Source organism: Archocentrus centrarchus, chromosome 12 (genome assembly GCF_007364275.1).
Source record: "Archocentrus centrarchus isolate MPI-CPG fArcCen1 chromosome 12, fArcCen1, whole genome shotgun sequence".
Taxonomy (NCBI): Eukaryota; Metazoa; Chordata; class Actinopteri; order Cichliformes; family Cichlidae; genus Archocentrus; species Archocentrus centrarchus.
In genome coordinates, this window is record NC_044357.1 from 5,115,310 (window position 1) to 5,143,011 (window position 27,702).

Sequence of the window (27,702 nt, forward strand, 5' to 3'; positions counted from 1 at the left end):
ATGATTTTAAATATAAGGATTTCTTTCTTAATACTTGGATGAACATTTTTTGTAGTGAGTGACTGCCTTCAGTTGTTGCTTGTTTGTGGTTCTCTCTGCCTTCACTTTTGTCTTCAGTGAATGAAAAGCTGCTCTGTTGGGTTGAGATCAGGTGACAGACTTGGAGGACAGTGAATTGATGTGTTGGTGTACAGAGGCAAAAGTGCAAAAAATTGTTACTGTCCAAATACTTATGGCTCTAACTGTACACAAATGGCAACAACAACAACAACAACAACAACAACAACAAAATAAAACATAATAAGTTTATTTTAAGGTTTTGTTTTTTGTTAATCAGCTGTGTAAGTGCAGCTTTGTACAAACTACCTCTTACCGGAAGCAGTTCTGCTGGGTTTTTACATACCAAATGAAACCACATGTTGTAGAAGCCAGAAAATGGACCACTTATTATTCTTGTGGCTGGCCTCACTCAAGGAAATGATTTCCCTTAATCCATAATTGTCTCTAATACTCAAATCAGATCTTCATTGGCTCCTGTGCTGAAAAGAGCCTCTTGGCATTATGCAACAGAGCTGCAATCTGCCAGAGGAAAAGTGCTGACTGTGAAGAACCGGGTTATCAGTCTATGCATTTAGTTAATCATGTTTAGGAATGATGTGGTGCCTGCCTAAGCCTGCATTCATGCCCTGTGACATCTTTCCTACTGAATACCAAATACACCCAGTGCATGCTAATTAACGGGATGTCACAGAAGTGTTAGAGGATGAACGGGAAGATTTTCTTTTTGACCTTTTGATTTGCCCAGGGCCTGCTTGTCATACCCTTTTTTTTTTTTTTTTTTCTAAAGCTAGGTGGTGGAATCATTAAGAAAGCTGTGGAAAAGCAATTTGTCATTGAGTCATAGCGAGTTACAACAAAGGTGCAGTGTGAATTTTCTACAAGGAGGAGGAACTCCTCTGTGCTTCTGATGAATGGGCGGCCAGTCGCACATACATCAGCCAGCCAGAGGCAACAGCGCAGTGCAACATGTTTAAAAATCATGTTGATAATAATTGATTGTCATTCTTTTGCTCTCAGTCACATGCTCTCTCCATGCTGGTGGAATGTTTTTCTCCTTTAGAACAAAGAGGGGGACAGCTACTACTACGAATACCCTTACTACGATGATTTGGACCGGCCTTATGACATAACTTTTGATTCTGAGACTACCACAACAGAAGCTGAGGTGCCAGCACATGTTTGTTCCAAATGGACTCATCCCATACATAATTATCATTGCTTAATATGCACTAAAGTAACCAATACCAACGTTCTTTTCTAAATATCATTACAGGTGACAGATGTGGACAGTACGGTCACAGTGGGTGAGACTGTGAAAGGCAGTGCTCCTGGCGCCGACCGAATCTCCACTTCTTTCTCCACCAGCTCATCCTCTCACTCATCCAGCAGCTCTTCAAGTACTGCCACTGGAGGAGGAGATGGTGATTACACATCAGAGACCGGTTACGAAGGCTACGATGACTACGGTAACTACGACAGCTACTACGAGGAGTCCACAGCTGCACCTACAGTGACAATCTCCCACAACAAAACATCGGTAAGTCGACCGTAGTCATGGCAGTTAATTGTTACTTTTAAGTGTTACCGTACACTTAAAAGATACATTCAAAAGCTGAAAAGCTTTGCTTCAACATACACTGTGGGATATATAAAGATGGGATTCTTTTGTCCTTTTATTGCATTTCATGGGGGAAGCAGAGCCATCTAAGAAGGGATAAAACAGAAATAGATACTATTACACAGACAGAGCATCATACTCTAAAAACAGTCAGCCCCACCCACAGCAAGCAACTGAGGGCTGAAATGCCACCAAAATGCCTTTAGCACCTCCAAAAATAATGTTACTGTTCTCTACTATTATACAAGTAGAAATCCATAAAAATGCTTGAGCTTAACCTTTGAATATTAGACTTATCAGTGTCAGGATCCCACAGTTCTTATAATGTTTTTGAGGATTCCTCACATCTTATTGCATTAAAGGCTTCAGTTTGATGGCACCAGTTAACCTCTAATACTCTATCCTGTTAACTATAGGCAGGAACCACCTATGATGAATTTGGCGGTGGAGGTGGAGGCAGCAGCAGCAGCAGCAGCAGCAGTACACTAACTATTGGAGGTGGAGGCAGCAGGAGTACACTAACCATTGGAGGTGGAGGTGGAGGCAGCAGCAGCAGCAGCAGTACACTAACTATTGGAGGTGGAGGCAGCAGCAGTACACTAACCATTGGAGGTGGAGGTGGAGGCAGCAGCAGCAGCAGCAGCAGCAGCAGCAGCAGCAGCAGCAGCAGTACACTAACTATTGGAGGTGGAGGCAGCAGCAGTAGTAGCACTACTCTGCACGTCAGTGGTGGAGGTAGCAGCAGCAGTAGTTCTTCCGTCGCCATTGGGGGTGGAGGAGGTTCTGCATCTGTGGGAGTATCTTCCACGTCTGGAGGTGGTTCGGCAAGCGCCGGCACCGGAAACCGCGGGTCCATCGCCACCGGGACTGGCCTGGGTCTGGAGGGCGAGGGCGATTACACAGATCTGGACGGGTTCAAGGAGGAGCAACTCAGCAGCTACGATGACATAGATGACATAGATGACATAGATTACAACGTGGATTACGGCGACATTAACAAACTGCTGCCTGCTGAGACGGATGAGTATTATGGACAGGTGAAAATAAGTGGCATATACTGCAAAACAAAAATAAATGATAAGGGCGATGAAGGCAACGGGAGGGCTGACTTTGTGTGTGTCTGTATGGTGGTGTGTAGGTTGACGGAGCTCGTGGTGAGAAAGGACAGAAGGGAGAGCCTGCTGTTATTGAGCCTGTGAGTATCACTGTTTGAACAACGTACATGAGCGGCAGACGAAGGCTCCATTTGGGCTCATGGGGAGTACATATGTGTAATCCACAACTAAACACAAACTATCCCTCACTTTTAAGGCTCCTTAAGCCAGTTTTCCTCAACACAGTTTTCTCATAGCATCCCTGGGCAAAGGCCTCGCTCCTGGCTGTTCATCGGGGCTAAAGTGTTTGGAGAAAAGCCATTCGGGAATTGTTAATAATCTTAAAACACAGTGTGAGTAGTGTGTAAACACAGGAAGAGATGGAGAAAGGGAAGAAACACAAGTAAGAACAAAAGGTAGTAAAGAAAGAAAAACTAACTAGGGAAAAAAAAAGTCTCCTTTTGTATGTATAAATGGCTACAAAGGTTTGTATATATCTAATACAGCTCCAGCTGTTTCACTTCAAACAAAAGTCACTCAACTCCACCAAGCATACATGTCTGTGTGACTGAGTGCCTTCAGTGTTTACAGAAGGAGTTTATGTTTTTTGAGTCCACTTCCTCAGTGACCTTTTGTGTATGCACCCGTCTAAGCATGCTGGAGCACACATACGTAACCTCCCAGTGTGTGTGTTTTTTTTTTTGTCTCTTTGCAACCTGCAAAAAGTTGAAAAACTAAAATAAAATAAAATAATCACATACACCGTAGAGATCTAGCCCCTCAAACAGCACTCACAGTGCAGGCAAAACGTAAGCATAACTGAAAAAAAAAAGTCTCATGAAGGAAGTGTTTAGAATAAAAATGCTCTGAAGGCAACTTGAAGTTTGGACAGTGGTTAGGTTTTTAACCTCATGAAACAGAAAGCCAAATTGTTACCACAAGAGCAAACAAGGCAGTATTTATGTTGCTGCAGAGCTGCACTGATGCATCTGTAGGTCAGATGCTTGAGTCTTCGTTTTAGTGTGATCACAGAGCTTATTTGCACGTGTGATTAGCCCTTCCCTTAGCTTGTCCAGATAGGAGAGCACCTCAGGATGCCTTTGCCTTTGTTTGCAGTCAGTGGACTGATTGCAAGCATACCATGTATGTACACTGAGTCTGCAAAGATGGAAACATAATAGGCAGGGACAGGTTTTCATGTATTTTACTCTTTTTATCCAACCCTGTATATTAGCGGATGCTTGCACTCAGTGTGAGTTTGCAGCCACGTGCTCATGAATGAGGACCTGAGGTGGTTGTGTTGATTCCTGCGGTATCTAATGATTTGTGCTTTTGTGTTTCAGGGAATGTTAGTGGAGGGTCCGTCTGGGCCTGAAGGGCCAACAGTAAGTAAATCTGTCTCAAAGTCTGTCCCTTTGTGTCTCTTAACTTCCTCTGTCTTTCTGTTTTTTCATGTCTTCTGTTCCCTCTGTGCATCATAATCGCTGCCGTTTTTCTTGGCAGCCTCTTGCTAAAGAAAAGCTGATAAAGCTTTGTTTCATGCTCTCACTGTTTGTCTGCACTACCGGAAAATTCAAGTTTTAACGCTTTGCTGGCTCTTGATTGCTGATGCAAAAAGAGAACAGTTCCCCTGAAGCGGTTTGGACTTGATTAGATGCTGAAGAACGTCATTATTTATTTAGGAAGATTTCTTTCGGACAGATTTGCTTTGACACTGTGCAGATGGAGTCCAGCCATTCGAGCGTTGAGCTACGATATAAACAAATAAAGAGTACCCCACAAAAGATTTACAGCTTCGCCAGCTGTCTTATAAAATATTGCCGCATGCATTCCTTTCTCCTATGTGCGACCATTTTGCAAGATGAAGGCAAGACCTTTGTGTTGTATTATGTATGTATAGAAGTCAAACAAGGTCTTCTGTTTAAAATAGGGTCTCCCTGGACCCCCAGGTGCTTCTGGCCCACCAGGCAGTCCTGGAGATTCTGGAGAGAGGGTGAGTTTTTTTTATGTCCCAAACAAGCTTTAGAAATACAAATAATAAAACCCATTTGTGTGTGTGTTTGTGTGTGTGTACTCACTTATGTTTGTTTGATTTTCTATCTAAGGGTCCTCCAGGTCGCCCTGGACTTCCTGGTGCTGATGGCCTGCCAGGACCCCCTGGAACTGTCCTGATGCTGCCTGTAAGTAAAGCACAGTTTATTTATTTATTTAAGCATCAGCATAGGTGAAGCTAAATTTTGTCATGTGCTATAACACGTTTCATAGCTTTATATTCTTGTTTAGCCTCCTTTAATACCAAATATGATTAATAACTCTGATGTAATGAACTGGAATGAAGGGGATTTCCTGTCAAACCATTTATGATGGGCCTAACCTTTACAAGCGTTTTGTTGTGTAAAGCCCTTACAGCATGTTAAGTGAGCTTCTTTAACACCTGTAATGTCAGCTGTTTTGAGTCCACAAAGACAAAGTCTCTAAAGAGTCCTCGCCCTCCGTATTTGTGACCTCGTCCACATTCTTTAGCCAAATTTAAGCTGCTCCTTTTAGGCAGTTGTCAGATTCGAGTGCAGCAGTTGCTCAGACATCCTAACGGCTTCCCACGACGTCTGCCTCCTCTGCTTTCTTTATCTGGTGTTGAGAAAACGCTGCTGCTGCTGCCGTTGTAACTGATTAGCTGTGCAGATGCGAAGTTGTGGTTTCACGATTCCTCAAAACTGTCTGGCGGAGCCATGTGGCAAGCTCAGTCTGAACAAGGTGTTCTGGTGTATCCACTGGCAGAAAGCCAGTGATCCTTGAGCTCCAAGTCTAATGAGAAACATGCATTCTTGCTTCACCAGAAAAAATTCTGGCTTGAAATGATGGCATCAACATGACAGGGTTAGGTAGCAAATTTTTTTCACTAGTGATGCATCTTTGTTGTCTGTGGACAGTCTGAGTTGGCATTGTTTTTCTGCCATTTGTTGAGTTCTTCCACAGTTGATGGGGTTGATGAAGTGAACGTTAGGTTGACTGGCAGGCAGGAACAAAGGTGACGACTGAAGGGATAAGAAATCAAACGCAGCAAAAAAATTAAACAGAAGAAGAAAATAATCAGAAAATGCAAAGAAATACCGTTTATAGTGAGTCCGCTGCACTATATCTGACTCATCTCTGATGTTCTAGATCAACGGTTTGTATTTTGCTTCACGGCAACAGCCTCTCTGTGACTCTGAAATCCTGCGCAGTATTTCACTGCTGCGTTGCTTTGCATCTGCAGCTCAGCTGACAGTCGGCCTCCTGAGAACTGTGCCGTGTAATCCAAACCAAGATGTCTGGCCCAAACAAAGTCAAGAGTTGCACCATAGGCATGAATATTCATGCAGGCTGTAATGCTGGCTTATCACCACCAGATGGCAGTCAGATTTGAACATTATGGCCTGCGAGCAGCCACTGATGGTGCTGATTTGACAGCTGGAGGCTGTTGCATTGTTTTAAAATAGACAAACTGTATTAAAGAAATATTGTAGGTATTGTTGGGAATAGATGCGGCTCAGATGCGGCTCATGAACATATTTATTTTCCACAAGCCAACACTTTAGCCCTTCCACATGCTTCTCTTGGCTTTCATTTTTGTGTTTCTTGTGTATTCCTTTTTATTGGACTGAAGTCTCACCAAACTGTCATTCCTTCCATAGTTCAGATTCAGCGCTGGAGGTGACTCTGGGCAGAAGGGACCTGCTGTATCAGCACAGGAGGCCCAGATGCAAGCCATCATGCAGCAGGCTAGGGTAACAGTTTCTGCCTGCACATCAGACTGCAGTAGTCTGAGCTATTTTACTGTTCTTTTTACTAAAATCTTCAAACTGCAAGCTTCTCCTGTTGAAATATATCTATTTTTAAATGATTGTATTCATGTTTTGATGATTTTGTTCCCCATTTTCACTTCTCCTAAAATGTACTGATATATTTCCGTATAATTTTTCTTTACATTTTTACCATTTTTCACATGAATTTTGTGGTGTTTATAACACATTTCCTACATTGTTCCTACTCATTTATCATTATAGATGCTACATTTTGTCCATTAACATTAACATGCAGAGCACATGAGCAGACACAACACACACACAAATATAAATAGCTAAATCTATGGCAGTTTTAGTGACACATCACCTACATTAAATTGTGCCCTTTGCTTCTTTCCTGTATCTTTAATTTGATTTCATTTTAATCTTATTTCTCCTTTCTTTGTTCAGCTGGCTATGCGCGGCCCTACAGGGCCAATGGGTTTGACTGGCAGACCTGGTCCTCTGGTATGTATTTCAGATCACGTCACAGCAAACACACATATCAAAAATTTAGATCTGCAGATACTGTAGTAAATAAGATGAATATGCAGGCAGTTTGGAGCCGTGTTGAATGCTCGACCTTGCTCAATGCATATGAATTCTTAGTCTGTATTTTTCTTTCCAAGGGTCCTCCTGGTGTACCAGGACTGAAGGGGGAGTCTGGAGAGTCCGGACCTCAGGTACCAGAAATCACAATGCTGCATTTTGTTATCAGGATCTATTTCTGATTGCATGAATCTAAGCAAGAAAATTCTGGAAATGTGTTAGCTAATGCTGAACCTTTGCAGTATTCCATTAATAACGAATCAGCTGAAAATAAGCAACTTTCCTCATTTTAGGTGGATAGATTGGAAATGAAAAAAGTGATTTATAACGCCTTTGTTTTAGGGACCACGTGGACCGATGGGAAGCCCTGGACCCTCTGGAAAGCCTGGTAGAAGAGTAAGTTGTCAGCAAATAGTAACACTAAGCATAGTAGTATTTGTTTGTGATTAAAAAGCCAGGCACACGTAGTAAATACGCTGCGATTGTCTTGACTTGGAGGTCGACGTGCTGCATAAATCTGCTGTCGCTTTTACAGGGTCGTTCTGGAGCCGATGGTGCCAGGGGCATGCCAGGACAGACTGGACCAAAGGTATGCTGTCTTTTCTATTCATGACACAGTTAAATGCACCACATTTAATGAAAAAAGGTTTTTAATCCTCTACACGAGACACCCTTTTATTTATTAAATTTCCTTTTTTTGCTCTTAAGGGAGACAGAGGATTTGATGGTCTGGCTGGACTTCCTGGTGAAAAAGGACACAGAGTAAGTGTTTTTAACCTTGGAAAGACGTGTGCTTGTTGTAATCTGGGAAACAGTTAAGCATATTCCTATTTGTTTTTTATAGGGTGAACCTGGCCCCCAAGGACCACCCGGTTCTCCTGGAGAGGATGGAGAGAGGGTAAAACAAACACAAAAAAGAATTTCACACCGGCCGCTTCGTTTTGTTATCAGCCCGAGTGCACATGAAGTAGCCTTATCTGTGTTTGCTCTGCTCCTGCTGAAATGACTTCTTAGCAGAGCTCTTCCCAAACGTGCTGTTTTGCCATCATTTGAATTGAACTTCCTCTGCCTTTTTCCTCTTTCTCATTAACTTCCCTCCTTAATTCATGTTTATTTATATTTTTTTTTCACAACCCTGCCTTTTTCTAATTTCCCTCTTTTTCTGGATAAAGCACAACTGATGCAACTTGATTCCTGCTTCCTCTGCTTTTTTGTTGTGTCTTCACATTATCCCTCAATCTCCATAACACACACACACACACACTCACACATCCTCACTTTCTCCTCCATTATCATTCACTGTCTGTTCCACAGTCTGACCTGCTCTGTCTCTTTCCCAGGGAGATGATGGAGAGATCGGACCCAGGGGACTTCCCGGTGAACCAGTGAGTGATCACATATATTACCATTCAGTCGTACGCTGAGAGAATGTATGAGCTGAAAGCTCCAGGCCTGCCGTCATTGTGTTATTGTGTTAGCGAACAATCATATTGTCTGATGGTATCATATATCATCTGCAGACTGCACTCACTGTTCTTATTCATATAGACTGAGAATTTTTGTTTTTTTTTAGCTCTATAGTGGTGCAAAAATGATCAGGCCTCATCTTCATAGGGAAATCTTTGGGGGTGAGAAAAGCAAGCAGAACACATCAAGCTTTTAATAGCCTTCCTCGCTCTCATCCAGGATATTCCCTGTGGAGGGTGGAAAAGACAGGAAAAGGAGAAACCATCAGAAAGCCCTTGATATCTCATGTTATGAACTTTTTTATCCACCAGGGTGCGCTATATTGGTTTGAATTCACACAGCCAGGACAATCCATCTAGTTAGGTAACTGTAGCTGTGAGGCATGGCTCAAAAAAAAATCAGAGCATTGTTTGATGGGTATGGCTGTGGGAAATGCAAGAGTAGTAAGAAAAAAAAGAAGAGCAGGCTTCAGCGTTCCCTCACATCTGACTCTGTAGAAAATCCTCAAGGACATTTGGAAAGTGAGGTTATTTCCAGAAGTATAATTTTGAAACTTGATTTAGCAGAGCGTGTTTAATAATGCATCAGTCCTTTTCACAGGTGTGATATTTTTCTCAGTCTCATTTCCCTTCATTTTACCTAGGGGCCTCGGGGTTTGCTGGGACCAAAAGGACCTCAGGGACCTCCTGGACCACCTGTGAGCCCCCATTCAGCACCTGCCTCTCAACTTTTCATATCCAGGAATAGATTTACAGTTTAGAGAGCAGAATATATATATATATATATATATATATATATATATATATATATATATATATATATATATATATATATATATATATATATATATATATATATATATATATATATACATACACACTGTAGCATCTCATAAGTGACAAGAGAAAAAAGAAACAGCAAACAACAGCCACAGAGAAATGCCAAACTCAATATAGCTCAGACACAATATACAAAAGAGCAGCACATGTTATTGAGTTTAACGTGTGCATTTCTGATAAATGCCTACAGTGGAGCGAGGCTTCAATCTAATTTGTTTCAGCAGATTTAATTTAACATGGACACTGCACCGTTTGGAAACTGATATGCCTCTGCAGGATTTAGTGATTCAAATAAATCATATGCTAAAATTCACACAGTGTATCTGAATTCAATTCATTTTAGTCTGCTATGAATTTGCTGCCCTTCGCCTTTTTTTGTTCTTAATATTCTTTTCATGTAATCTGCTGTAGGGTGTGACTGGAATGGATGGCCATCCCGGACCAAAGGGAAACATAGTAAGTAAAGCTGGAATTAAATAAATTGCCGATATGCCAACTGTCAGATAAACCAAAACGCACAGTTTCAATTCTTTTCGGTTAATTTCACCCTCAAACCCATGATGTGGCCTCATGAGCCCTCACACACACACACACACACACACACACACACACACACACACACACACACACACACACACACACACACACACACACACACACACACACCAGTACAATCAGACTATAAGACATAATGAAAAATAGGCCGCCTGTGTTTAGCTCTATTTGAGCAGTCCACCATGGCCGGTTGTGCCATTCTAGCTCAATTTCAGGCAGCGCCCGGCTGTAATGAGAGAATCCCTAACTGAAGCAGCTCCTTTGTTCTGTTGGGAATGTTCCAACGAGGTAGAGATGAAAGACCAACAGCGTTCCCCGACTCTTGGCCTGAGGAAATATAATTGATTGCCAGTTATCTCATTGGGAAGGTGTTGTTGTGTTTGTGCCTCAGCAGTTTCTTTCATTAGGAAAGTAGCAGTGGTAATGTGTACTGTGTGCGTGTGTGTGTGTGTGTGTGTGCGCGCGTGCACGTGTGTGTGTGTGTGTCTTTTACCTTGAGCCATGGAAAGATGATATTCCATCGGTCCAAAATTGATGGCTTATTGTGTTATAAGAATGTAATAATGCAGCAATGTGTGATTGCTTCTGATTTATATTTGTTCAAAAGGAAATTGATCACCTAATCAGTTTCACATTCACATAGCCTGGTTTAATCAAATAAATAAATGATTCAGCCTTTCTGTACATGGTGAGATTTTAAGTATTTTTTTTTTTTTGTCAGGGACCTCAAGGAGAGCCAGGACCTCCCGGACAGCAAGGCAACCCAGGAGCCCAGGTGAGTGATGAACATGCAGTGCGACTTTAGATCTTTCTCTGAACCATGAAGTTAGGCATTCTGAGCATTTTACATCCTCCCCACAGGGACTGCCAGGACCTCAAGGAGCCATTGGACCTCCAGGAGAGAAGGTAACATGCCACATGATTCCTGAATGTGAATATCTAAGATAGCTGACATGTGCAAAGATGGGAAATCCTGCAAGTCCAAAAAAAAACCCCTAAAATGCCTTAAAAAAAACCCCCCCAAAAAAACAAACAAAGAATCTGAATCTATAAAATTGCCAGAAATGGTTGCATGCATTTTCATGAGCGGAAAACCAAGTTGCTATCTTATTTAGTTCCAAATGCTTATCACACAATTATGCAAATTCCCCCTCATCCCCAGTGCAGGGCTAAATATTGCCTACGTACACAGTACAGACAGATTTGAATCCTGATACATTTTAATCCCATTTCAGCTAAATTAACTTGGTTGTTTAACTTATATGGAGGACACTCACTTTATTACTGAACCTTTGGGATTTGATGATGTAGGTATGATTTTAAAAGGAGTTAAAGACACTGTGATATCTGATAAGCGTAATAAAATGAAACATTAGACTAAATCGTAGATTTTTTTTAATTTGAAAAATATTGAATGTCTTAAGGACTAGAATTTAATACAGCACAGCATATTCAATAAAGCTTCACCACCACAAAACAACATGTGAATAACACGACGTAACATGATTTTGTTTGTCATTTTCTAACTCTTTTTATTGTAAAACAGTAGAAAATGTCCATTATTCCCGTCAGACTTTGTTTTTATGGCTTTTAGAATGAATTTTTTTGTCCCTGAATCCATCAAATAAATCAATTTAGTGTTATTTTTTCTTTAAATTGAACATTTTTACCATTTTTTAGGTTAGGTTTTGAAGTGAAAACAGCTTGAAAAATGTAGTAACTAGTATTATATGGTAAAATTATACATATAATATGTTATATGTTTTATATAAATATATAAAGCAAAGTTTTGGGATCGAAAATATATATTTTTAGTTTGTTTACATGCACAGAAGTAGGAAAACATAGTTAAAACCCAAAGACAAGACAAAAGTGAAAATTTGTTACTAATTGTAATTTGTGGGACTGGCGCTAACGAGCACAACAAAGAGCAAATAAATCTACGTGCTATTAACATATTGATTCATTTATGTGTTGTAACCTTTGCTTGTCTCGGGATCCTGCTGTTTATCTTTTGGCTGCTTTGAGGTGATAGTGAAATGACATTAAATGAACCTTTACTGACTTTTCTGAGGTCAACATTTGTGGCTTTATTGGGTTGTGTTTTGTAAATATTTGAATGTAACTATAGTCAATATATGAGCAAGCATCATGTTGCTGTTATACCTACAGATATCTATGTTCTTCGATGGCTCTGTGTTCTCTTACTTAGTGGTATCATGTTTACTCTAACCTTCTATCATCTTTCCAGGGCCCGACCGGAAAGCCAGGCTTGCCAGGAATGCCAGGAGCTGATGGTCCACCGGTGAGTTTATACGCCACACTACCAAAGAGCCGTGTACCCTCGCTTTCATCCTTTCTGTCTGTTTATTAAGAAACAATATTTTTGAAGCCACATATCAAATTTTTCTCATGTAAAAAAAAAAAAGAATCCTGATTTATTTGCTTTACAGCTGTAGTAAGGAGGTAAAACACATCATCACTGCTGCGTAACCGAAGAACAACACACCCACACTTTATATAGACAAACACTCTCTTTGCCATCCCTGCACAGACAGCACACCTGCAGTAATGGCAGATGTTTCTTGGAAGGCACCAGGTGGCACCTAAGAGAGAGGGGACCAAGATTTGAATAACCACAGGGCAAGAAAAAGATGTAGGGAGATGATTAAAAAAAAAAAGGCAGATGAAGTAGAGCCCGCACCATACAATATCTCTCAGCTTTTTAATAATTTCTATTGCGGTTGGTTCTCCCTCGGTTACACAGTCGGGTTTTTCTGTTAATGTGTTTTGTTGCATATAAAGCAAGTGCAGTATTCCCAGCCTTAGTGCTCACTCTCTGCCCCTCATTTTTCTCTTCCCTTGTATCTATTTCCTTTTCCATCCTCATATCACTAATAGCCCATCAGAGGGTTTGCACAGCTGCTTTGTTTAATGAGAATGCAATCACTTTCCTCCTCATCCTTTCAAACGGACATCCATGTGTGTGGACATGTGTTTCGATGAGTTTTGTAGTGTGTGTCGTGCGTGCACGGTATTGTTCCCGTGCTATGTTGCTTGTGTGAATGACAGTGTGTGCTTTTAGAGCTCAGTGATAGCTGGCAGTGCCTCTTTAATACGGAGCATCAAGGGTAAAAATCTCAAATGCAGTTGAACTATAAAGGCTTTTTTTTTTTTTTTCAGTTTTTCAGTTTTGATACATCCCCCAATAATTTTAACAACCTAATTTCCCAGTTAGAGCAGTATTGTGGTATTTATGGTGGTAATTATCCTCAAATGAAATGCCATAATATTACTCTTAATAATTCACAGGGTCACCCTGGAAAAGAGGGGCCTTCTGGAGAGAAAGGCCACATGGTGAGTTTTATTACCTTCTTATTTTATCTTCTTCATACTCTAGCTTTCAGTTCTTCTTCCTTTATTTGCGCTTTTCTCACATTCTTTTCCCTCCTGTTGTCCTCGTTCAGATGTATTTGCATAAAATGTGTTTGCATTTGTGTAGATAAGATTAGCACCGTGTGTGCATGTGTGGATTGTTAAAAACTGCGTGCTGCAAACTCTTATTAAATATTTGTCTCTCCAGGGCCCTCCTGGCCCTCAAGGACCTATCGGTTATCCTGGGCCTCGAGGCGTGAAGGTGAGTCGATTATCAACCACTAAGAAATTCATTTTACATTTTCTTTTTTTTTTTTGTACTTTGCAATTAGAAGCTTTTATGGGCTAAAAAATATTCCTTTAAAAGATTATATATAAGCTGGTGTCTGTGCTTGTCTGAAAGACTGGAAGACAGTCTAAGTGATGCTTAGACTGAGACAGCAAAGTTATCTTTCTTGATCTTTTGCCACTTTATTCACGTTCGATGGTGTAAGGTTAGTTACGGGGGCTGATGGCGGTTCAAGGCGCACAGCCCTCTCCTTCCTCTGTGCCATTAGTATCTGATGAAACCGAGACAAAAGAATTCCCATCAAATAATTCTTGGGAAGAAAGTGTGACTGATCCCATCATTAAAGCTTCCGCCGAGAGAGGGGATCACACAAGTGGCTTGACTCGCAGCTAATAGTCCTCCTTTTACATGGCTGAAGTCTGGTCTCTGGGAAGATGAAAAGATTGGTCAAGAAAGAAAAAATTGCAAGGATTTCTTCTGCTAATTTATCCACTAAACCAGTCTGAATGTATCCATCATGAAAGTGTACCCTCCTTAGCACATTTGGGGGAAAAATAAATCTTTGCTTCAAAGCCCTGTTTTAGAAAAAGTGTAGCCATCACATTGGTGGTGAATAGCTTCCTCAACCGCACTCCTTTGTCCAATATGCTCCCTATTGGCTTGTAACTTCTGCCTGTTCTTGCATCACAGGGAGCTGACGGCGTACGCGGCCTTAAAGGAAACAAGGGTGAAAAGGTAAAAGAATTCAAACAGATGGTTAAGAAAAGTCTAAGAAAGTGGAGACGTAGTCGGTTTTTTTTTTTTTTCTTGTCTTTGTAGGAATACCAATCAAATCCTTTCAACATCTTTTTCTTTATTCTTTTGCCAGGGTGAAGACGGCTTCCCCGGCTTCAAGGGAGATATGGGTGTCAAAGGCGACAGGGTAAGCCGTGTTTGTTTAAACTGCTGCGTAAATGATTCAAATAATCCTATTAATGAGACAACTCTTTAAGTGCTGCGCTCAGAATTGGCTTTGTTTTGTTGGGAGGGTGACCTTTACCCACGTTAAGTTAAAGGAGCAACCGCTTCTGTCACTTCATTCGCTTGCTACCTAAGCCTCTGTGACTGCCGTGGAATTGCGGGTAATGAGCAAACATGAGGCGTGTGCGTTTTAACGTGAGCAGTTTCCAATTTCTTTTCCACCCCCTTTGCCACTTTCCAGTCAGTCCTAACCTCAACAGCTTTAGGAGAAAAGTGCAGGTTTGACAGGTGTTCCCAGCAACAGCCTCTTTCTCCAAAGTACTTTAGGGATTTACACTGTCAAGTCTCAGGAAAAATGCCTTCTACAGTGAGAAACATAACTTGCGCAAGCCAATACTTCAAACATCAAACCCCCAATCCCTGACCAGGCTGTCTCTAGCTGAGCATAGAAAGGAAGGAGAAATCAATGGCACTCTAAACCCTTTTAAACCCGGGAGAGAGACATGGGGCTCCGGCTTGTTTTCCTCTGGAGATGCAGCAGATCCAGATGAAAGCAAAGATTTGAGGAGGCCCTCTGCTCTGGAGACGCACATGGACTAGAATCTAAATGACTCATTTTTGAGCATGCCTATGGAAAGTGTGTGAGTGTGCTCAATTTAAAGTGTTCTGTTTGATGAGCTTGCAAGTGTGAGTCAAGTACAGTTTGTCTGATGCCGTTTTATGTGTACTCGAGCGCTGGTGTGTGAGCGCGCTCGCTCTGCACAAGCATTTAGCTAGATACCTTTTACACACCACCAAGCCTCTGCAACACTGACTGGTTGTCAGAGTGAGTTTGTACTCTGTCACTTATTGTGTGTCCTGCTAGAAGGAAAACAGGAAAGTTTTGGGGTAAGGCGTGACCATATTTGTGGCATCAAATTAGATGAAATTAAGCCTAATACGCCGTTAGTGACTATAGGCACTCTCTTGGCACTCGCCTGTCAGTCAGCCACTATCCTAATAATGCAAACTTTAAGCCTTAACAGAATCGTATTGGGTGAGTTAAGAAACAAAGTATCTGTATAGTTATCATGAAGGGGGGACATTAATGAGTGGCCATTCAAGGACCTGCAGCTTTTTAGTGTTGCAGGGATATCCATGAGCATGTTGAAAACATAATAGATCTTGACGTGTAGATGGGCATGATGAAAGGCCCTCATTATTCTGCTTTTAGAGGGTGGCAGTTATGCACAGAGAAATGCAAGAATGCCAAAAAAGAATATCCATTCAGCATGCTGGTATTTTCTGTGAGAAACAGCATATGTAAGTGTATTAACGTTTTTATGAAAAATCCACATTGTACCTTTTGGGACTAGTGATAAGTCTGTGTAGCATGTGTTCAGATCAAATTAGTGAGCGACATGAGTGGGAGAAGATTCCCACTGACTCCACCATCTTGTGAACACACAGTCAATAGAATAATCTTTGCAGAATCAGTGGGGAAAAATCAAGTGCCTTGTTTTTGACTATTCAGGCTAATGGTATTTGTGTTTTGTACATCCTGTTCTTTCCAGGGAGAACTTGGACCAGCAGGACCGAGAGGAGAAGATGGCCCAGAGGGGCCAAAGGGTCGCTCAGGGCTACCCGGAGATCCTGGTCCTCTTGGCCCAGGTGGTGAGAAGGTGAGCTCCATTTGCAAGTTTTGCTCTGATAAATAAGATATTATAACAATCCATGCACAAGAAAAAAAAAAAACAACAAAAAAACAAGCTATTATTTTGTGTTAGGTCTGTTTGATTTTTGATGGGGTATGATAAGGGAAATTATTTTGTTTCAACTGTTTTCTGTGAACAACAAGCTTTTATGATGAGCTGTTTCTTAAAAGTTTCACCAGTGACAAATCAACAACACCATCTCAGTATTGTGATATATTGTTATGTATCTTTAACAGATGTAGAGCATCATGAGATTGTTTGCATACCCATGCACAGCCTGACCTGACTTAAAAGGTTTCTCCTTTTAGTGAAGCTTATGCTCGGAATCAGAACAGTATATATAGTTGCATTATGGTGGTTATGGTGTCATTTAAAAAGTAGACATCCTTCTGAATCTTGATCACACGCTCCTGCCTTATTATAGCCTTCACGCCAGCTCTTCTGCATACAAACACAGATCTGGTTCTAAAAATATGCTGTAGTGCTTCTGCACATTTTAATGTAGATGTTACTGCTAGAATGTTATTATTTTCATTTCTTACACTCACAGATGTGAAAATGCAGCATATTATGGGACAGTTAGGAATGCACTTGGAATTAGAAGATCAGCAGATAACTTTTCAACCCTATTTAGATTATGCGGGCATCTTCAAATGCAATGCTACTTTGGTTTATGTAGCTTAAGACGATATCTCAGTTTTTGTCCTACTGTACGCTGCATTATAAATGTACACAGATCATTGTAAGTAGACCAAACGGTGTAATTGTACATCACAAGAATAAAAAATAGGATGCTGTTTTTGCTGCAGGGATAGCTGAAATACTAGATAGATGAGCTGCTGCATTAGCAGCAGATAACAGAGTTATAACCAGTGTGCTTCATGTGTGTAGAGGTGTGGGCGGTTACTTTGTAGCAGCCTGGTTAATCAAGATAAACAGTGGGCAGCCTCTGTGTAATGGTTGTCTTGCTGTCCTTCAGATGACTGTAGCGGTTCCTTTAGGTATATAAAGATGCAGTTACATAGTTAGACGTTTCATTGCGTTTCTGCTGGAGGGGTCTTTGTAAAGTTTAAAAATAAGCCTGATGATGCCATCAATAACTTTTTGGGTCACATGTTGGAGAGTTTGTGTTTTGAAAGAAGCCTTTCACCCCTCTCAGATAAATCTAAAGAAATGTTTCTCTTTTGAAGGGTAAACTTGGAGTTCCTGGATTGCCAGGATACCCAGGAAGACAAGGACCAAAGGTAATTGCATCCATGTTGCTAAACAATATTGCTATAAGTTTACAGTTTTTACCATATTCATGTTAGATTATACAGTCCTGCACATGTTCAGGTCAGTCAACCACAAGTTTTTAGCAGTTCCAAGTTGCACTTAGAGCCTGTCAGTGTTGTACTTGCAGCTCCTCCCCACCTCCCCATCCAGATCATCTACATCTCCAATAGTATTCATGGCAGGGCTGAAAATGCACCTCCATCCACTGGCCTTTTCAGCTTAGGTCTAATTATGAGTATAGCTGTTTTATGCGCAGTGTTAATAATCCCAATATATTATCAAATAATTGCCTTTAATTTGTTATTTTCCTAATTGTTTTTAACAGTTTTAAATTGTAAATTTTAATTGCACTTTAATGCGATTTGAACTTTCTTTTAATTCAATATAATAATTTTACTTATGTCTTATTTGCTTGCTGTGCAGCACTTGGGCCAAGAGTTCTTGTTTTTAAATGACTTGAAAGTGACTTGGTTTAAACTCACTTTAAAACTCTCAGGACACAGTTTAACTGGTCAGAACGTGTGTTTCTGTGCGCATTTGAAAGAGAATGAAAAAGGCAGCATTTGCTGAACTTTTGATGGCTCATCGTTTAGCCTCTCTGAGGCAAAGCCGCAGTCTGACAACTGGACATGCTTGAAGCTTCCTGATCAAAGAGCTGCTGGGGATTTGAATATGCTATTTTAGTGTCAGCCTTTAGCTGCTGATACAACAGCAATAAAATACTGTTGTTACTTGTGTGCATGCAATCTTCTGTTAAATTTATTAAGCTAGGGGAGTCAACAAGGAATAGAATGGTTGTGTTTGTGTCTCAAATGATTAATTACTCTCTTGCTCACACACAGGGATCTCAGGGTTTCCAAGGTTTCCCTGGTGCCAATGGAGAGAAAGGAACTCGGGTACGTATGTAGATAGACTTCTTGATATTCTTGTCATTCCTTCAAGGGTTGGATACAGGCGTACCGCCAGAGACAGGCTCCCATCCCAGCTCCAGATTTATCAGCCTAGTGGAAGTCGCATGGCTCGAAAAAACAAAGTGACAGAAACACAATTGCTCACCATTACAATTGCTTTTCATTACCACTTGCACAATTCATTTGGAAACTCCCAAAAGCTTTGTTTATCACTTTGTGGCTCTTGAGCAATGTTTCATTTTCTTTGTCAAAGAGATGGGTCATTAGCTGGGCGGCAAGAGTAATGGTTTGTCAACACGAGTGGAGCAAGTCGCATGAAGCTTTTCATCATCAGAAAACATTTGTAAAGTTTATGAGAACAAGCTCCAAATACAGAAAGGGATAATAGTGCTATTAAGATAGTTTCACAACACTTATTTGAAGCTTTAAAGCTACATAAAAGATTTAATTGTTTTTCTCATTAAAGTTGTATGTAGCCAGTGTCATTGTTTTATTGTTGTAAAACTTCTATATTATACATAATTGATTATTAAAATGTGATTTTCCGAGGTGGCGATGACTCGGCTGTAAGTGATGATAAATGTTAATGGTAATTTAAAAAATGTAGCTCCTAATTGATTATAAAAGGCTGTTGCAGAGCTCCTAAATGGCCCAATTCTGCTTGCAGATATTCCTGTCTGCTGGCATTAGATTCGTTCTAAGAGGATGCAGCCTCTTAATGATGTGAGTGGCATTCCTTTGATCGTTGTGTGTGTTCTTCATGTCCGCAGGGAACAGCAGGAAAGCCAGGCCCACGCGGACAGCGAGGACCAACGGTTAGTCTTACTCAGCAGACTCGTGCTTCCATACAGATGGCGAGCTTGGCACCTGAGTAAAAGCGCCGGTTCAACCTGAGTGTGCTTGAAAGGAATCCAAACTGAGACAATGATTACGCTTTTCAGGTCATATGCATCTTTTAGGAACGTTTCTTTGATTTCTGTTAAGATTTTTTTTTTTTCTTTCTCAAGGGGCCTCGGGGAGAGAGAGGGCCGAGAGGACCAACGGGAAAAGCTGGTCCAAAGGTGGGTACAGTAATTCACTGCCACTTTCTCAAATATGTTGTGATACAAGTTCACATTTAACTCCATATTTTGTCTGTCCAGGGTAACTCAGGGAATGACGGCCCACCAGGACCTCCCGGTGAGAGGGTATGTACTATAACATTTTCATCAGGAGTCATTTTAGTCTCATGACATGTAAATCAAACAAGTGATTATCAACTCAGTTGTGTGGTGCTTTTTTTTTTCCCCTTTTAGGGTTTGCCTGGGCCTCAGGGACCAACAGGTTTCCCAGGACCAAAGGGCCCCCCTGTAAGTGCAGACACCGTATGGAACCTGACCGAGCCTTTTTCCTTTGTCGTTCCATTTTGTGTGTCATTTACTGTAGATTCTTTGATTTGTGTGAAATTCTCAGGGACCTGCAGGGAAAGACGGACTGCCAGGACATCCTGGACAGAGAGGAGAGACTGTGAGTAAACTGGTTTGGTTATTCAACTTTTTATCTGCATTCCACTGTATTCTATTGTATAACCTTTATCTCCTTTGTAATATTCAGGGATTCCAAGGCAAAACAGGCCCTCCTGGTCCTCCAGGTGTGGTTGGACCTCAGGTGAGTGACAGCCACAGACCGTTTTGCTCAGTTGCTCCGTTGATGCATTGCATTTTGTTCCCCGTCTTCCTTTGTGCACAAACAAATGGTCATTAATTTCTGAAAAAATAAATAAATAAACGTGCATTTGTATTGTTGCTTGAAAAATTAGGCTCTTATAGAGTCGCCATCCAAACCTTTCATGCACAAAAACACAATAGAAATAGTAAGTTATCATTAAGAATGCTTTCTTAGCGTTTTGCTTGGCAAACGAAAATCGATTTATCGCTTCTTACCTATATCTCAAGAGCCATGACTTAAGTGTTGTTTATCCTCTTTCATATTTGCAACGGGCTCTTCATCCATTATGTATAAATGTTTAACAGACTTTTCCTCCCAGCCGTTCTGCTAATGCCAGCTGAGGACATTCATAATAATGAAGCTGTATGTGGCTTTAATGACTAGTAGGCCTCCCACACAGCAAATGTTCAGCTTTTCCTCACCATGTTTCTAATAAATGGAGAAATTGTTATATTGTTTTTGTATTATTGCTGATCTCTGCTTTCCTCTTACTGCTGTCCCTGTTTTTACACCTCCTCTGCAACTTGGTTTTATACTTGAGTGGCTGTGAGTTTTATCTATTTATTTATATATTTATTTATATTGTAGGGCCCGACAGGTGAAACTGGACCAATGGGTGATCGGGGCCACCCTGGACCCCCAGGCCCACCTGGTGAGCAAGGTCTACCTGGAGCTGCAGGGAAAGAAGGAGCCAAGGTGAAACTTGAAGCTCTGTTTAACGTCTTATCTGTCTTAGCACTCAATCAACTAATTAGAATACATGTATGTGATAAAGCTCACCATTGTTTCCCATTTCCCATTTATAGGGTGACCCTGGCCCTGCTGGCCCATCTGGTAAAGATGGCCCTCCTGGGCCAAGAGGTTTCCCGGGAGAGAGAGGTCTGCCTGGTCCTGTGGTTAGTATTGCCTTCTGCTTTGTTTAATAGCTCCTGACAAATTCAATATCACTCACAGCTTGGTTATTGCATAATAGTTCTGGGCTATTAAATTTCTGTAAGAATGTGGTAAACCTCAAGAATCGGAGATGATATCAGAGCCACCCTTCAGCAAAGGAACAGTCTGCTCTTGGCTGATTTTTCTTTCTCTTTTTTTTTTTTTTTATAATTCTAACTTGACAAAGTCATGTCCTAGTAGTTATGTAATTTATAATATTTTTTTTTCATGCCAGGTTATTACAGATAAATGAGCAGTAGAAGCAGCTTTTTTTTCTTAATTTTAGGATTCAGAAATCATGTGATACACCAGCTCCTCTGTAATGTAAAAGATGTTTGCAGCAGTTTCGGCAATTTGTTTTCCCCATCGCCTCTCAACCTTCACTTTGGAGACTATAGGAGGTTTTCCATCTCATGCTGAGCCTGTTTGAAGCTAGGGAGTGCAATGCAAGGTAGAATGTGTGCTTCCCCAACAGATGTGTTTGTTTTCTGAAGCCTTCATTTTACTGTGTTCTGCAGGGGGCTCATGGCCTGAAAGGGAACGAGGGTCCTCCTGGCCCACCTGGCCCTGCTGTGAGTACAATTTACCACATCCATATCCCCACTTTGTCACTCTCACACTCACCTTCCATATTCTGTCTGCATCTCTGAACTACCTTCATAGTAAAGTTCCCACCCTCAGTTGTTCCAGGCCCTTACATAATATAATGATATGCACTGTTTGCTACTTACATAAGAGAGGTCTGACCTATTTGATGTGCCTGATATTATGCTTTAACTTCCAGTGTTTGATGTCTTTGATATTTCGGATTTTTTATTTTATTTTGATAACTAGCTTCCAGCTAGCTCATAACATAATGTGTGGTACTGCTGCAGGGTTCTCCTGGTGAACGTGGTCCGGCAGGGCCAGCGGGACCTACAGGTCTCCCTGGACGTTCTGGCCCCCAGGGACCTCCAGGCCCTGCTGGAGAGAAAGGTGGACCGGTAAGAACACCACATTGTAGAAATAACTATGACTACGCTGCGTGTTTTTTCTCACTGACAACACAATGTTGTACTATGGCAACAAACAATATTTTAGGGAGAGAAAGGACCTCAAGGCCCAGCTGGAAGAGATGGTATTCAGGGACCTGTTGGTCTGCCAGGGCCTGGAGGACCTCCTGGCCCGCCTGGAGAGGACGGAGACAAGGTGGGTTAGTTTTTATGGTTCGTTTCCATTAAAGTGAAGAAAAATATAATGAAATTCAGTAAATCTGCACTTTTGTCTTTATCTGTCTCCTGCACACACAGACCAAAACTAGACTAAACTTTGCAATTGGGATCTCAGCCAGATCCTCTTGTCTCTTTCTCTGTGACCTTAAAACGCTGTAAGGGGAATTTGTCTGACAGAGTTTGCATCGATTAACAGATCCTTAAAAGGAGAACTGGCCTTGTTGCTGCTTTGTACCCTTCTTTACAAACAGACAGAAGAGAAGCAGTGACAGGATGGGTGAAAGTGACCCTTTAGTATTCAGATCCAAGCAACTCCTCATCCCTTCTAAAACATTTGCAGGAAGATCAGCTGCAGAAATACTCAGAGGATAATCTCTCATGCTCGGTTCTTAACTGGCCTCACAGCATTCCCTGTGCTGTAAATGGACAAAGGGAATACAGTGGATATTTGCCAGGCAGATAAAAAGAGATCTTGTCAGATAATGTTTACATAAATTCAGACACTTTCTCATTATAATCCCTGCCCACAGGGAACGGACAAGTCCAAGGCCTTTATTTAAAGCCACCACAGAAAGAGCATTCACACCCAAAAGTAAATCCCTTTGGTTTTTGGAGTTATTAGCATTATTTTTCCCAACACCCACACAGGCTTTGAAAAAAAGTACAAGGTTCTTCAGTTGGCATATTCTGGTTTAAACAGGTTCTGATGGGAGTAATAATATATTCTGTTTTTGGCTGCTTGTTCTGCCACTGACTCAGCCATTATGATAAGCCCCTTTCAGATGTGAAGTAGCTTTGTCAGAGAAGGAGAGAAGTAATTGAGATATCTATAGGTAGATTTTAAAATATTTCTTTTTGAAAGCAGGGCAGACATTTTAGTGTGTTTCAACAAGTCATCTTCTGTTGGTTTAATATTATTCATTGTCAAGTTTTTTTTTTTTTTTTATGTGTATGCCACTACCTGTTTTTTGTTTCACACTTTGATGATTTCTTCACAGGGAGAGCTTGGAGAGCCAGGCCAGAAAGGAAGTAAGGGTGACAAAGGAGAACATGTAAGTTTGTCTGTGTCCAGCATTATAGAAAACACATTATTTATTCATTGTTTTACTTCCTAGAATTCTGAGGACGATACATGAATTTTAAATTGTGATAGTATTACAGATTTCTCATGCATTTTCATGTCCTCCTGTGCAGGGTCCACCTGGTCCTACTGGCCCTCAAGGACCCGTTGGAGCACCGGGTCCTGCTGTAAGTGTCCATTTTGGGTTATGTGTTCACACCATTCAATGTCTCATCCATCTGTTAGCAGGCTGATTCTTAAATCACTTCATTATCTGTTCTGCTGTGCAGGGTGTAGATGGTGAGCCTGGTCCCAGAGGTCAGCAGGGTATGTTTGGCCAGAAGGGAGATGAAGGATCCAGAGGATTCCCTGGACCTCCAGGCCCAGTTGGTCTGCAGGTGCGAAATACAGTATTAAGGAAACTTTGACAGTGTTCTAGTGTTTTCATTTAGAAAGACATAATTAAATGCTCTGTAAACTTTTCAGGGCTTACCTGGTCCACCTGGTGAGAAAGGTGAAACTGGAGATGTTGGTCAAATGGTAAGAGCTTACTTTGTACACATTCTGTGTTATTATTACATTACAAGGAGCATGAAGATGAATTTCATTCCTTAACTGAGGTGACTCTGCTCATCACCTACAGGGTCCACCAGGCCCCCCTGGTCCCAGAGGTCCCTCAGGACCCCCAGGAGCCGATGGTCCTCAGGGACCTCCTGGTGGTATTGGAAACCCCGGTGCTGTTGGAGAAAAGGTAAGACTCTCTTCTGTTTGGTAATTTTGTCACTTTAGATGAGTCTGCTTGCACACATGTGTTAAGTATTGTGTGTACATGACTGCAAGAATTATTTCAACTGAAAACACAGCCATTCATGTGAATAATGTATTTTGATTAGTTCCACCAATAGTGGGACTTTTGAGGCTGATAACCTTATTGATATTTGATGAGTAAAAAGTCTGATATCAGTCTATTAATCAGTGATGAGCAATGAGACCAATTACAAATTACCCCGTTAGTGATATACCTGTCATAGACTACTATTGGCTGATTAGACTCTAAATGATATCATTCTGACTCTAATTTTTATGCCTTTATAGATATAATTGTGGTGCTGTGTGTCTCTGTTTGTGGACCCACTTGTCAGCGAGAGAGTTTTTACTTGGAGAATCCAACTTAAAGTATCAGATTCATCGTACTAAGCAGTTTGTTTGGATTTTGGTTTGTGTAAAGACTGCCACTGATACCTCTTTAAAGGCTTTTGCAGCCATTAATATTTCACATGCCTATTTATATGATACCATTTGGGATGTTTTTTTTCCTACTACAGAGTGACAGATGCATCCCAAATCTAATGGACAGGCTGTCATTCCCAACAGTAGCCTACTGCTGGGGTGGAGAGATTATAAATAAATCGTCAAAGGGATCATACTGCAATTCTAAGATGATAAATGCATTATTAAAAGCGGCTCTCATAGAAACAGCTACAGTTCTTATTTGTTGCCTCTGCTTCATTATAGAGGCCTGCTTTGGCTGCTTTTGCAGCTGCTGGAATGCAGCGTTGTGCAGTTTTTTTCATCGCCTTCTGTCCATAGTGATGGTGTAATTTGCTTTATCTGAATCAGTCAATAGAATCACCTTTTGCTCCTTTATAATCTCCCTGTGGATAGCCTGTCCTGCTTCTGTGCAAACAAACACAGCGGCCTTTGGGCTAATCGCGCTTCAGCTGATCTGGCATTTTAATAGCCAGCCCAGGGAGCTGGCAAGCAACAGAGCCTAGGCTTTTTTCTGTAAACACAACCCTCATGTATCTGTGATGAGCAGCTGTCTTTCGTGGTTTTCCTGTTCTCAGCAGTCCTTAGGTGGACATGTGAAGGTCATCATAAGAATAGAGTCAAGGCCTGTGCGAGACTCCACAGATGCAGCACTGCATAAAACAGCAGTGTACACTGCTAATACAGGGGGATCAGTGAGGCTTGTAAACAGGCATACCAACTGCTTAGAGAAAATTTCTTGACAGCAACGAGGCAGGTTTTGGAAAACAACCAGACACTAATTTAGAGTATCGGTTGATGTTCACAACACAGAGCCATTGTTCCTGCTAGAGGGAATCTGGATATGCTTATCATAACACATCAATGCACAGCTTGTCATTGGCTCTGCAGAGCTGTGCCATCAACTGGCTCCTTGTTTCCCAAACATGACAAGGGCTAATATTTTTCCACTAAACACGTGTGGTACACTGCATGTGCCCTAAACCCCAGTAGGGAGGATAGTAGGCTTATATGACAGTGAATAACGATGGTGCCTGGCATATAGGTGAGTCAACAGGGCAACTATCCAATAAGGCAAGAGGACGAGGACACGATATATGGGCAGGGTCCAGGGAGAACAGTGAGGTCAGCGCCTTCCTTGCTCCTGCCTCCCAATCTGCCTGCACTTGATGGATTGAAATCTCTTGTGTCATCTCTTTCTATTCCCATTTTGGTGACAAGGGCACTGGGACAGTGAGGGCTGCAGTAAATGATGGGATTTTCAGAACCATGTTGGATCAACAAATCACTTTACTGAAAAATGTATGTGTGTCTCTGTCACCTGCTAATGCCCCTCTTTGCCCTCCTCTATCAGGGAGATACCGGTGAAACGGGAGAGCCAGGGCCCCAGGGAGAAGTTGGCCCACCAGTGAGTTATTCCATTCTATTTCCTTAATTTTTATATAAGAAACAACAAAGACTGGACAACTAAAGAATATAAAATTCTTATTGGTTGATAGCTTAACTAAAACAGAGTTTATCTACAATGTCCATCAAGAAAAAAGATTATTTTTTAACTTCCCTTTGTGATTTTCCTAGTTTTATACTAGGATCTCTGAATTTTACATTATACAAGCAATTGCATTGGTATCATATTGCATATTATTGTAGGGTCCAAGAGGAGAGCGAGGAGAAAAAGGAGAGGCTGGTCCGGCTGGTGCTGCCGGACCTCCTGGCCCGAAAGGACCCCCTGGAGACGATGGTCCAAAAGGCAGCCCAGTAAGTTGTATTCCAGGTTCTGTGTAAGCAAATGCACTTCATGACATAAGTCATTGTACACTGCAGTTGCTTAAAACTAAGTGTCCAAAAAAATAATAATGCAACTTTATTAATTTTCAGGGTCCAAGTGGTTTCCCTGGTGACCCTGGTCCCCCTGGAGAGCCTGGTCCAGCTGTACGTATGGCAGCGATCTGTGAATAAATTGTCCAATCTCAAGTCTTTACACATTTTTTAGTGCAAAACATCATGACTGAGATCTGCTTCAATTCCAATGCAGGGCTTAGATGGTCCACCTGGTGATAAGGGAGATGATGGAGAGGCCGGGCAGCCTGTGAGTGTTGTGTTTTTCCCACAGTGTTGTGTGTTATTACTGAGAAATGTAGGTTGTTGTTTAAATGTTAAAATATGCACCTTTCATTTTAAACCAGGGTTCACCTGGACCCACTGGAGAATCTGGTCCTGCTGGACCACCAGGAAAGAGAGTGAGTACTCCTCCCTGCTCACTTTTTCTTGTCCTTACAAAAGGTTATAATTTGTGAAAATGATAAAAGGTTGTTTTGTGAGTTCTGTTCATTTATTTATTTATTTATTTTAAATAGGGGCCTCCTGGACCTGCAGGACCCGAGGGAAGACAAGGAGAGAAAGGAGCCAAGGTAACTCATCCCAAAACCAAACTAAACTTTCTTTTTTTTTCCTTCACCTTATGTGTAAACAAAACAACCAACACATGAGCTAAAATCAAATGTTTTGTGTGAATCCTTTTTCTGTGTGAAAGGGAGAGTCTGGATTAGAAGGTCCCCCAGGAAAAACAGGTCCAGTTGGTCCTCAAGGATCACCTGGCAAGCCAGGTTCTGAAGGTCTCAGGGGGATCCCTGGTGCAGTTGTAAGTATCTTAAGTCTCACCCTAATATAATATAGTGTTGTTTAAACAGCATAGATGCAAACAAATTTCAAGGAAAACAGTTTTGTTTTGAGGTGGGGTTAAAACTGTGTACAAATGCTTTTGCAGGGAGAACAAGGTCTACCTGGTGCCCCAGGCCCAGATGGACCTCCTGGACCTATGGTGAGTAGAAGTACATCCTGGCTTTGAACTGTTATACCTTATATAATATGTGACTGGATCTAAATGACTCTTACATTCTCTCACAGGGACCACCAGGCTTACCTGGTTTGAAAGGAGACTCTGGTGTCAAAGGAGAAAAGGTGAGATACTTTAGGAACCAGTTTAGTGATTGAAGTGGTTTCCACTGGCCA

General features: G+C 41.4%; 1 protein-coding gene across 2 annotated transcripts in view; it reads left to right on the plus strand.

The window, feature by feature from the left end:
• The window catches only part of col5a1 (procollagen, type V, alpha 1), a 70,522-nt gene that overhangs the window by 33,055 nt on the left and 9,765 nt on the right, over positions 1 to 27,702 (plus strand). For both annotated transcript variants that reach the window (XM_030742159.1, XM_030742160.1), the window contains exons 6-57: positions 1,121 to 1,225; positions 1,334 to 1,597; positions 2,095 to 2,715; positions 2,817 to 2,873; positions 4,116 to 4,157; positions 4,703 to 4,765; positions 4,878 to 4,952; positions 6,447 to 6,539; positions 7,008 to 7,064; positions 7,226 to 7,279; positions 7,488 to 7,541; positions 7,681 to 7,734; positions 7,854 to 7,907; positions 7,990 to 8,043; positions 8,486 to 8,530; positions 9,256 to 9,309; positions 9,863 to 9,907; positions 10,728 to 10,781; positions 10,868 to 10,912; positions 12,258 to 12,311; positions 13,319 to 13,363; positions 13,590 to 13,643; positions 14,361 to 14,405; positions 14,539 to 14,592; positions 16,184 to 16,291; positions 17,515 to 17,568; positions 18,442 to 18,495; positions 19,281 to 19,325; positions 19,518 to 19,571; positions 19,653 to 19,697; positions 19,806 to 19,859; positions 19,963 to 20,016; positions 20,104 to 20,157; positions 20,806 to 20,913; positions 21,024 to 21,113; positions 21,669 to 21,722; positions 22,026 to 22,133; positions 22,231 to 22,338; positions 23,360 to 23,413; positions 23,556 to 23,609; positions 23,712 to 23,819; positions 23,908 to 23,961; positions 24,065 to 24,172; positions 26,045 to 26,098; positions 26,341 to 26,448; positions 26,569 to 26,622; positions 26,726 to 26,779; positions 26,877 to 26,930; positions 27,048 to 27,101; positions 27,224 to 27,331; positions 27,458 to 27,511; positions 27,598 to 27,651. In XM_030742159.1, the coding sequence (XP_030598019.1) occupies positions 1,121 to 1,225; positions 1,334 to 1,597; positions 2,095 to 2,715; positions 2,817 to 2,873; positions 4,116 to 4,157; positions 4,703 to 4,765; positions 4,878 to 4,952; positions 6,447 to 6,539; positions 7,008 to 7,064; positions 7,226 to 7,279; positions 7,488 to 7,541; positions 7,681 to 7,734; positions 7,854 to 7,907; positions 7,990 to 8,043; positions 8,486 to 8,530; positions 9,256 to 9,309; positions 9,863 to 9,907; positions 10,728 to 10,781; positions 10,868 to 10,912; positions 12,258 to 12,311; positions 13,319 to 13,363; positions 13,590 to 13,643; positions 14,361 to 14,405; positions 14,539 to 14,592; positions 16,184 to 16,291; positions 17,515 to 17,568; positions 18,442 to 18,495; positions 19,281 to 19,325; positions 19,518 to 19,571; positions 19,653 to 19,697; positions 19,806 to 19,859; positions 19,963 to 20,016; positions 20,104 to 20,157; positions 20,806 to 20,913; positions 21,024 to 21,113; positions 21,669 to 21,722; positions 22,026 to 22,133; positions 22,231 to 22,338; positions 23,360 to 23,413; positions 23,556 to 23,609; positions 23,712 to 23,819; positions 23,908 to 23,961; positions 24,065 to 24,172; positions 26,045 to 26,098; positions 26,341 to 26,448; positions 26,569 to 26,622; positions 26,726 to 26,779; positions 26,877 to 26,930; positions 27,048 to 27,101; positions 27,224 to 27,331; positions 27,458 to 27,511; positions 27,598 to 27,651 (4,104 nt within the window). The remainder of the gene's footprint in view (positions 1 to 1,120; positions 1,226 to 1,333; positions 1,598 to 2,094; positions 2,716 to 2,816; positions 2,874 to 4,115; positions 4,158 to 4,702; positions 4,766 to 4,877; positions 4,953 to 6,446; positions 6,540 to 7,007; positions 7,065 to 7,225; positions 7,280 to 7,487; positions 7,542 to 7,680; positions 7,735 to 7,853; positions 7,908 to 7,989; positions 8,044 to 8,485; positions 8,531 to 9,255; positions 9,310 to 9,862; positions 9,908 to 10,727; positions 10,782 to 10,867; positions 10,913 to 12,257; positions 12,312 to 13,318; positions 13,364 to 13,589; positions 13,644 to 14,360; positions 14,406 to 14,538; positions 14,593 to 16,183; positions 16,292 to 17,514; positions 17,569 to 18,441; positions 18,496 to 19,280; positions 19,326 to 19,517; positions 19,572 to 19,652; positions 19,698 to 19,805; positions 19,860 to 19,962; positions 20,017 to 20,103; positions 20,158 to 20,805; positions 20,914 to 21,023; positions 21,114 to 21,668; positions 21,723 to 22,025; positions 22,134 to 22,230; positions 22,339 to 23,359; positions 23,414 to 23,555; positions 23,610 to 23,711; positions 23,820 to 23,907; positions 23,962 to 24,064; positions 24,173 to 26,044; positions 26,099 to 26,340; positions 26,449 to 26,568; positions 26,623 to 26,725; positions 26,780 to 26,876; positions 26,931 to 27,047; positions 27,102 to 27,223; positions 27,332 to 27,457; positions 27,512 to 27,597; positions 27,652 to 27,702) is intronic.